Here is a 10,824-nt window from a genome sequence, read left to right as displayed (position 1 = left end):
TTACAGTTAATTTTGGGCATGGCCACATGGGCACCAGTGTGGTGGATCCATGCTTTCCAACACATCTGCTCTATTTTCAAATTCCAAGTAAAAAAACTGTCCAACGTAAAGCAGAAAAGTAAACAATAGCATACATGTTGTGCATGATAATTACAGTTAATTTTGGGCATGGCCACATGGGCACCAGTGTGGTGGATCCATGCTTTCCAACACATCTGCTCTATTTTCAAATTCCAAGTAAAAAAACTGTCCAACGTAAAGCAGAAAAGTAAACAATAGCATACATGTTGTGCATGATAGTGAATGTCTGACATGGTTTGAAGATTTTACAAAAAGGAAGGTAAAGAAAATTTTCACTTGCAAAACTAATCTATAATACATAAATAGTTGATCTCCACTAAGTCTAATTCTCTCAACATGCAGCCCTCCACATCACCAAATGTGCCACGTCATCATCCACTAAAACTATTTTGTAGCACATGCATACCCCAATTTAATTGTTACATCTCCAATAGTCCAACGTACATGCATACTCTTTGTTCACATGTAATTACTTTCGAAAATAATAGCTTTCGATTTAGATCATTTTATTCATATAGAACATATTCAAAATTAATCTTTAAAATCCCGCAGCAACGCGCGGGGAAAATCATCTAGTTATCTAAGATACTGTAAGATCAAGTTAATCAACCAGGGGGGGGGGGGGTGAATGGAAGATTTCAACAATTTTTTCGAAAGAGCTACTTCAAAAGGGTTAATTCTTTGAAGAAAACAAAGAACTAATACCGAAGAAGTACTAAAGGAAAACTTAAGCTAGGCAGCAGTAAACTTAAACATACATCCGATCAGAACTGAAACAATGATAACAAAACAGATGATAGCATGAAAACGAAGTAGCAGTATGACTTCTAATGAAGAGGCAGAAACACTTCAATACAACAAAACTGAATACAGAACTAAGCATAGTGCATAGCAACGGGAAAGATAAGCATTCGGAGAAAATCTTCAGAGAGAGGAGGAGACAAATTCCTTACACAAGGCATATTGCACAAAGTAGAGTTAATAAAAGGAGTGAAGGCACATGATTTGTTGACTCGGATCAAGTTGGCACAACTCTACTTCTAGTTGGAGGGGTTGTGCCAAAGCTCGAAAGACACGGAAGTCCCCACCCTATTCTCTTTGAGCCAAGCTCACTTAAAACTCACCCAACACTTGCGGTAGATCTTGTGGTGATCTTCAGACCGTCACAAACTTTTTATTCGGCAAATTCACAGGTTGGATGCTCTAAACGAACACTTAACCGTCTCGAAGATGCTCGGTCTTCAAGATTAACAAGTATTCAGTGAACTTTCTTCAGTGATACTCAATCATTTACCTATTAGCTCTAGGGTTTTCCGCACTTAGGATTTACTCAAAATTCTTCAGGAAGATGGTTTGCTCAGACTTGTCTCGAATCATGCGGAGCAGCCAACCGCAAATGAGTGGAGGTAGAGGCTATTTATAGCCGGGGTCACTACCTGATGGGCCGATACAACCATTGGACAAGACACGCATACCAACATGTTGTCATGAGCTGTCATAATAGTCGGAAATCTGAACTCTCAAATTCTTCGTAGTAGGACAACCTTACAATATGCTTCCTAACTCTTTGGCGAATGAACTCATGTGTTCGCAGAATCACCTTCGACATGCAAGTTTGAAGACTGTGGCTGGAAGGATATTTTCAAGGCTTCAACTATGAAGAGATGTGTTCGATTGACCACACTTAAAGATAGACTGTCTCAGTAACACTTGGAACACCTTAACACTATGGTTTGTTCTACTGACTCGAAGAAGAATAAAATGAACTAGTAAAGAACTACAAATCTTCACGCCAATTCTACAATGAGCACACCAAACATTTCAGTGTTGTCAAAATATTTTTATGAGTCATACATCATAGGTTAAACCAAATCCTCGCGAAGTTTCACTTGCATATACTCACAAACACATTAGTTCCTTAACCACTTCTGTCATTAATCCGGCAAAACCTACAAGGGGGGCACTATATGCACTTACAATCACTCCCTTTTGGTGATCAATAAAAGTGGTTAAAGTCTCAACAGGGACGAATAAAAGTTGAAGTAAAACTAAGGATTTCGATTCCATTATATAGAGAGAACTCGTCATGAATATGTGCATATTGAAGAATTTTCTTTTGAATGCAAATGCATATGGCATGTTGAAATTGTGGCGAATTCCCCCTATATCGTGGAATCAAAACTAGTAGTGTAATGAGATTTATCATGAAGAACATGACAATGCATAGCAAACTGTGAACTCTGAGTAATGTCAACATGCATATAAGTTTAACATGATAAACATGCATGAAGAATTATGAGTAGTAAAAGTTTAGAGACGCAAAACATAAAGGGTGTGTTTGGTTGGGGAATCAACTATCATGGAATGGAATGGTTCTATTCCCGAGGAATGGGTCGGTTCGAGTCGTGTGTTTGGTAGGAGAAAAAAAGTAGAATGATTTGGTTCCGTTCCGGTGTTTGATTGGAAGCACGGAATGAAAAATGGAATGCCATAAAATTCAAAATTTTGGCAGGATTTCATTTGTATTTTCAAGAAAGACAACATAACAAGATATATTGACAAGCTTGACACATAAATGACAACACATATAACACAAATTTCAACAAGGTGCACATAGTTGACATACATGTCTACTTCACATACCAAATTTCCAAAAGCAACTAAAGTGCAATAGAGCCATACATGTCAAGTTCACATACTTGACAACCATACATGTCTCATACGAATTCTCCAAAAGCAACCAAAGTGCAACCATACATGTCAAGTTCACATACTTGACAGCCATACAACCATATTGAATTTAGAAGTTCTTCTTCACATACCTACTCACCCAAACAACTTTGTTGGTTTGGGAAAGTTTCATGAAGGCTCTTGCAGTCTTGAAGTTGTCCACAAGATGAGCATACTAGTGGGCTAGGTGCTCTTCATCAAAATCTGGCAATGTGGAGACTTCATCCCAAAGGTCATCGGGTATATCATCATCATCATCTCCACTAGACTTCACAAGCGCTCCAGCCACAAGTTTGAACCCATCTTTGAGAGTGATAACTAGTGGATCATCAACAACGCGCTTTACCTTGGCCTTCTTTTTGGGTGGTGCTTTGGGGTGAGAAGACTCAACAACATTTGGTGATGTGTTAACCTCACCATTCTCCTCGCCTTCGTGATTAATAGAAAGAAGATCATTACCAGACCTAGCATTCAGCCCCTTAGCCCCGGTTGTCCCATAAATGGAAGACATGACATGATAGTATTCCATTGAGGTATTCAAGAATGGGGCATCAGCTTTGTGGGTCTACAAACAATGTGCAAATGATTAGCATAATGCAGAGATAAAATGGCATTAGATTTGTGGGTGAGAAGCATACCATACAATGCCCTGCATAGTGCTCATCGCGGAGCCTAATTGTGCAAGTATCTTCATCCGATAGAAGTTCACTTAAATTCTTCAAATTGACTACCCTTCCCCAAATCTTCCTCTACTTCTTGAGATGGTCTCTGTTTTGATCCCCGATGACAGCTAGCTTGAACTGCTCATTCAAAACAGCATCACAATGTCTATTGTGCACATCCCTGAATCCACTTGAAGTTCTCTTCCCATCAGCAACAAGACTAGCAAAAAAACCGAAGCATGGTTTTGGTCATGGAATTGATCCATACAATGATCCCAGCTCTCCCGGAATTTCGACTTGCAGTAGTGATTTCAACACTCCCGGAGTCCATTTCTGTCCATCCAAGAAATAAATTTAAATGTAGTTGCATCAATATCACAAATACATGGTTCAAATATAGTAAATGATACAATATCTAGCCATCAAATAGATTCAAAGGTAGTTGCATAAACACCACAAATACATGGTTCAAATATAGTAAAAGATACAATCTATCCAACCATCAAATAAATTAAAATGTAGTTGCATAAACATCACAAATACATGGTTCAAATGTAGTAACTGGTACAATCTGCCCAGCCATAAACATCACAGATACATGGAGTGTGCCACACTCATAGATTAGCATACATTAGTTGTCCATCTTTCCACATTTGCAGCTGCCATTTGTAGCCTACGGTCCACCATGACCCTAGTGTCACTTGCTAGTTGCCTTGATGTTCGAATTGGTCGGATGGTCCATGTCACTTCCGGTATAATAAAGTCATCAATCCCTTGTGATAGTGCATAATTGTGAAGAACACAACAAGCTATAACAATGTCAACTCAAGAACAAGAGTCAACCGAATAAGAATTTGTGAAGAGATAGTCGTTGTTGAGGCCGATGGTGGACGGTGCTTGATGACCGGAGGTGAAGGAGGACAAGGACTTTTGCGGTAATTCTGCGCGACGTGGTAAAAGGTCGGCTTTCAGCTAGACGGGCCAGAGGTACAAGATGGTGCACTTTGGACGATGAGTGTCGGCTTGATCGGCCGCCGCCGCCTTCTACATCTTGTATGCCTTCTCCTTTGCCTTGGGGCCCCGGCCTTGCATAGTGCATACACGACCTTGCAGGCGAACACATCCGGGCCTGGGTCCTACATATGCGACCTTGCAGGCGAACATCGTCATCGGCTTCCCCGACGACTCTATCGTGTCGACGGACGACGGAGCGGAGGGAGGAGATGATGATCGGGACGTAAGGAGCAGGAGAGGACATGCTTTCACACGGGAGGAGGGGCGTGATTGTGCAAATGCGCAGACTCCACTAGTCGATTTGGGTGGGTCCATGTTATCGAAATTTGTTGTGGCGGATGTTGAAACTCCGTGAAATCTCCTATGAGTTGATTTCAGTTTGTGGGATTTCTGGATCAGTTCATACATTTTTTGTGACCAACATTAGATGGGTAAGAATGCGTGAACCGTTCAATCCAGACATTTGCGAGAGGTTTGTCCCGCACTAGAGTTGCCCCGACGGCTCTAAGATGGGGCGTTGCTGGAGTTGCTCACAGGTAACTTTGTTTAATTCTCCCCCGCAAAAAAAGGAAAAGAAACTTTGTCTAATTCTAAGGGAAAATAAAAGTAGATTTGTGGTTGTGGGTAATACGGTGGTTTGTTGCAAACGAGACGTTTCACTCAAACACAACACACCCCAACCAACCCCAAAACCGATCAGCAGCTATGACAATAAACAAAGAAGAAAAAAAAGCCGAAAGCATGGGCAGCATGGCGCGCCTCCTCCCCGACTCCCGCTCCGCCTCCGCCTCCGCCTCCTGGACCTCTTCCCTCTCGAGCGACCTCGCAACTGCCGCCGCCACCGCTGCCACCGCAACCTCCTCCTCCGCGATGCCGCTCGCGGCCCCATTCCCCGGACTCGGCGTGCCGCTCTCCGACGCCGACCTCCGCACCACCGCCTACGAGGTCCTCGTCGCCGCCTCCCGCGCCACCGGCGGCAGGCCCCTCATCTACATCCCCCAGTCCGCCCCCTCCTCCGCCAGCGCCCGTTCCACCTCCTCCACATCCACCTCGACCTCCTCCTCGTCGTCGTCCTCCGGCCTGCAGCGTTCGCGGACGTCGACGGCGGCCAGCAAGGTGAAGAGGTCGCTCGGGCTCAGCCCCTCGGCGTCATCTAAGGCCGGGACGGAGGCGCCGCGGAGGCCAGAGACGGTGATGGAGCTGGTGCGGGTCAATTTACGTGTCACGGAGCAGGCCGACTCGAGGATCCGCCGCGGGCTTCTCCGCATCGCCGCCGGCCAGGTCGCATCTCGCTTCCTCGAAATGTGGCTTCCCTTTATTTATTTTCGATTGCTTGTCTCGCTGGTTGTTGCAGTGTCGGTGGGCTTCACAGTTGTATTAGATCTCTCGTCTGGGTTGGTGTTAGCCTGTCATTGGTGTGTGATTGGTAGGCCAAATAGTGTGATCGTTGAGCGGCCAGTGGCTTGTCTAAGTTTGGTGATCTTGAGATTGGGAAGATCATATGGAATTTACTTTCCTTGAGGTATTATATTGGTTAAGATCGCAACTGATATGTGGTGACCAGCTGCTTTTTTATAAGGTAGAGTAATTAAGTGGAAAGGAATTTGCTCGTTTTTTTTTGCTGCATGACAATTTAATGCAGTGATATATTGCATGAATCATTGATGCAAGTACCTATTCCCTTCTTCATGGTCTCTGTCCTTTGGCAGCCTGTACTTTATGCTCCAATGGTTGCTTAATGATGGTGTTTTCTTGCTTTTACATGGGGCCTGACCGCCTGAGTGCAGACATAGGCTCCAATTATGACCGGTATTGGCAACGGAGAAAAATTGTCCATGTCAACCTGGTATTCGGTTCTGCATATGAGTTTTTTTAGATAATGTTGTGGGTGTAATATGAAATCAAACAAGTAGTGATATTCATTTTTTTTTCATCCCGTCAAGCTCTGAGTGTAAATTTGCTAATTGTGTTTCCTAAGGTGAACTGTTCAAACTTCAGTTGCGGTGTTTAGCAGTTATGGTATAAGTTATCTGATACAATCTCTGTGAACTGTCAAGAATAATTTGCCATTGGATATTTTCATGGACTTGTATCAGTCGTTCATTCTTATCACTGTCAATACTTCAGTCATTCCATGTAAGGAAAAAGATACTTCAGTTATTCACTGCTCACATAGCATTTTGGCAACAATAACCTGAATAGATTAGCAGAAACTGAGCATTGAAATCATAACCAATATATGCTCTACCTGTGAGATGTGGACCCACTGAAAAATGGAATTTAATATTTATATCCCTCTCGTTAAGATTTGTTTGGGTACCTTTGATTCTTATTTTGTTCTGATTTCAGGTCATTATTGACATGCAAAACCTGAAATGCATGTCTCCTTTTAGACATATCAGACATGAACTGTATGTTAGTTTTTTTTTTCAAGATAGAGCTAAGTTGGTACGACATTCTTGTTTGTTCTGGACTTGTCAAGCTCTAACACTGGCAGTCATTCTATTTTAGGAAGTGAATTGCTTTGAGCACCATTAACTTGTATAGTTGAGCCACCGTCATCTATGTGAACTTATTCATGTAAAACAATAGAGATCTCTGTCATGTACAAAAATAGTTTGGCCATTAAGATTAATTCCACCTTTTCTTCTTCAAGCAGCTAGGTAGACGTGCAGAATCAATGATTTTGCCCTTAGAGTTTCTGCAGCGATCTAAAGCATCAGATTTCCCTGATCCACATGAGTACGAGGCCTGGCAGTTTAGGAACTTGAAGCTTCTTGAGGCTGGTTTGCTGGTTCACCCACTTATTCCCTTGAGCAAATCAGACATTTATGCACAGACATTGCAAGAGATAATAAGTAGAGCATATGATAAGTCACTTAAAACCGAGAAGAACTTGGAATCGATGCAGGAACTATCCAGTGCGGTGAAGTCCCTTGCTGGTAGGTCCCTAGGTGGAATTTCTGATGAATGTCACTGGGCAGATGGCTTTCCATTCAATCTTCATATCTATCAAATGTTGGTAGAAGCTTGCTTTGATTGTGAGAATTGTACTGTGGTTGATGAAATTGATGAAGTGATGGGGTTATTGAAGAAGACTTGGGTTATTCTTGGGATTAATCAGATGCTTCACAATCTCTGCTTTACCTGGGCGTTGTTCAACCATTTTGCCACATCAGACCAAGTAGATATGGAGTTACTTTCTGCTGCAGAGAATCAATTAAGTGTAGTTGTAAAAGATGCAAAAACCACAGAAGATCCAGATTACTGTGACATATTGATCTCCATTTTAAGTTCCATAACGGGTTGGACAGAGAAAAGATTGCTAGCTTACCATGAAACTTTCAATGCTAGCAATATTGTTTCGATGCAAGGTATTGTCGCAATAGGAGTCTCAGCTGCGAAGATTCTTCTTGAAGATATATCTCAAAAATACCCTGGTAAAAGGAAACAAAAGACTGATGTGGTGCGTGGCAAGATCGAAACCTATATACGGTCCTCGCTCCGTACTGCTTTTGCTCAAGTAAGTTTAAACTGTGAATTGTTCTGCTGGGCTCACTTCACTCAAAGGACGAATAATGCAAGTCTCATACTCATTTATTGTTACTATCACCATTTTCTTTTATGTCACCATGAGACAATGGTTTTTAAACGTGCTACAAAATTGGACATTAAACATCACTGATCACTGTCAGCAATACTAATCTGCGTATTTATAGTTTTAGGGAGCGTTAAAAAAATGCTTGATCTTAATATTGGCCTGTTGACACTCGTTCTGGTGTTCATGCCAGTAATATGCATTGATTCTGACGCTCTGTTGATTTATGCAGAGAATGGATGAGGCAGACTCAAAGCGATCATCAAGGAATCCTGTGCCAGTTCTTGCAATCCTCGCGAAGGATATTAGTGACCTTGCTTCGAAGGAGAAAAATATCTACAGTCCAATACTGAAGAAATGGCACCCGCTTGCTTCTGGTGTTGCAGTTACAACCCTTCATTCTTGCTTTGGTAATGAGCTGAAGCAATTTATGGTTGGGCGTACAAAGTTCACACCAGACACGGCTCAAGTGCTTAACGCTGCTGACAAGTTAGAGAAGAATCTGGTTAATATTGCAGTTGAAGACTTTCTGGATAGTGATGACGGAGGCAAGTCATTGATTAGACAGATGCCACCGTATGAAGCTGAAAATGCAATTTCTGCTCTGGTCAAAGGTTGGATGAAAGAACGAGTGGACAAACTTAAAGAATGGGTTGACCAAAGTTTACAGCAGGAGGTGATCCTACTCAATGTCCCATACCGTATCTATACTTCTATAGTAGTAACCATGCAAATTCAGTTATTTAGCCTTTTACAATGTTATTCATATTTGCTATTATATCAGATTAGTCTATTTCTGCAGCTGGTCTATTTCTGCAGCTGGCTGATGCACGTTATAAACTACTAGTGTTGTACTTTAATATGGATAATAGAAGGTGCATTTTCCCATGTTGCAATTGCATATCTTTCTTGAGTGATTAGCATATTTTGATATGCAGCCATTCTCAACCATCTATTGGATAGTCGATATCATTGAATGCCAAGAGCTCTGTCACATTATTTTGCGCAATGCTGTATAGTCTGGTATCACTACAGAATAACCGTACCACTATGCCAGTATTCTTCTAATTTTGTGAATCTGCATGCAGACATGGAATCCAAAAGCTAACAGGCAGAGCTTTGCTCCTTCTTCCATGGAGATGCTAAGGATGGTTGATGAAATTTTAGATGCGTTTTTTCAGTTGCCCATATCAATGCACTCTACTTTGATTTCTGATTTAACAGCTGGACTAGATGGGATTCTACAGTATTATGTCTCGAAAGCGAAAGCTTGCCATGGTATGTCTGAGCATGAAGCTTATTTTCCCGTAAAATTATTTCAATTTACCGAGGGTGGATTCATTTAGCATTGGTGTACAGGGACCGAGAGTACTGCTACTCCACAACTGCCTCATTTAACAAGATGCGACGTTGGATCCAAATTATTCAAGAAAAAGGAAAAGCCACATGCTCTTCTGAATCGCGGATCGCAAGTTGGATCTTCTACTGGAAAGTCGGAAGGATGTGATCTTTCTGAACTCTGTGTACAAATAAATACATTCCATTACATCCGGACTGAGGTGGAGAATCTGAAGAAGAAGGCGAAAAAATGTTTGCGGAACAGTGAATTATCTCAGGATGGTATTGGCACCACTGACGGAATGAACATCAAGTTTGAGCTATCCCAGGCAAGTTGCCAAGACGGCATCCGTCAGCTGTGTGACGCAACAGCACATAAGGTGGTATTCAGTTATTTGAGTCATGTTCTCTTGGACATGCTGTATGTTGGTGGTGCTGCGTCAAACAGGGTGGAGCCTTTGTTGAGAGAACTTCACTCTACCCTTGGGGTGATATCTGGCATAATGCGTAATGAGCCGCGGGACCATCTCATAACCGCGTTGATGAAAGCTTCCTTTGATGGGTTCCTGCTGGTGCTTCTTGCTGGTGGACCTACACGTGCTTTCACCCTTCAAGACGCTCAGATCATAGAGAATGATTTCAGAGCCCTCAGAGGATTGTACTTGGCAAATGGTGATGGCCTGCCACATGAACTGGTTGACAAGGCTTCATCGGAGGTGAAGAGCGTTCTGCCACTCCTACGAACAGATACAGAATCCCTCATCCAGCGTTTCAAGCAAGTGATTACTGAACGCCAGGGATCTCCAACCAAATCTAGCTTCCCGAAACCTCCTCGTGTGCCCGCCCAGTGGAGCGCAAATGACCCGAACACTATCCTGCGAGTTTTGTGCTACCGGTATGATGAGGCGGCCACAAAGTTCCTCAAGAAAACATACAAGTTCCCGAAGAAGCTTTGATATGTGTATGCGTGCTGCCTACCGCCTATGCAAAATTGAGGTAATAAGGAAACTCTTCCAGTTCTCATGTTTGTGCTGCGTCCACGCTGATAAGTGTGTGTGTGTGTGTGTGTGTGTGTGTGTGTGTGTGTGTGTGTGTGTTCATAAGACGAGTTAGTTTTGCCGATCCTGGCGTTTTTGTAGAAGTGTCAGCTTGCTTGCTTGCGGATATCTTGGAATAAAGCATATGGTGAATAAGCACAATATGATCACACAAGTGTTGGGCATAAACTGTATAGAGGAACGGATGATATGTTTTGTGCTGCGCACCTGTAATATCTGAGTTGTTTGAAATTGTTGCTGCTTGTGTGTTCTTTTATCTGCTGGCAGAAATTAACATGAGTTACTTTTTGACTCCTATGAAGGAAGGCATTCTGAAAAGTACTCCCTCCGTCCCATAATGTAA

At 42.4% G+C, this 10,824-nt stretch overlaps 1 protein-coding gene across 1 annotated transcript; it reads left to right on the top strand.

Moving 5' to 3' along the window:
* Nucleotides 1–5,173: 5,173 nt before the first annotated feature.
* LOC123085513 (protein unc-13 homolog) lies at nt 5,174–10,778 on the top strand. The gene is made up of 5 exons (XM_044507159.1): nt 5,174–5,768; nt 7,147–8,010; nt 8,318–8,761; nt 9,174–9,363; nt 9,445–10,778. The coding sequence occupies exons 1-5, from the start codon at nt 5,193–5,195 to the stop codon at nt 10,377–10,379; spliced, it is 3,009 nt and encodes a 1,002-aa protein (XP_044363094.1). The 5' UTR covers nt 5,174–5,192; the 3' UTR covers nt 10,380–10,778.
* Nucleotides 10,779–10,824: the final 46 nt, after the last annotated feature.

This window comes from Triticum aestivum, chromosome 4A (genome assembly GCF_018294505.1).
Source record: "Triticum aestivum cultivar Chinese Spring chromosome 4A, IWGSC CS RefSeq v2.1, whole genome shotgun sequence".
Lineage (NCBI taxonomy): Eukaryota > Viridiplantae > Streptophyta > Magnoliopsida > Poales > Poaceae > Triticum > Triticum aestivum.
This window is presented reverse-complemented; position numbering and strand designations above follow the sequence as displayed.

Bases quoted from the DNA above. Each gene is read 5' to 3' on its own strand.
- LOC123085513 (XM_044507159.1), top strand. From the start codon at position 5,193: ATGACAATAAACAAAGAAGAAAAAAAAGCCGAAAGCATGGGCAGCATG. The intron at 8,011-8,317 runs GTAAGTTTAAAC...TGATTTATGCAG, and splicing joins TCCGTACTGCTTTTGCTCAA to AGAATGGATGAGGCAGACTC. The intron at 8,762-9,173 runs GTGATCCTACTC...ATCTGCATGCAG, and splicing joins ACCAAAGTTTACAGCAGGAG to ACATGGAATCCAAAAGCTAA.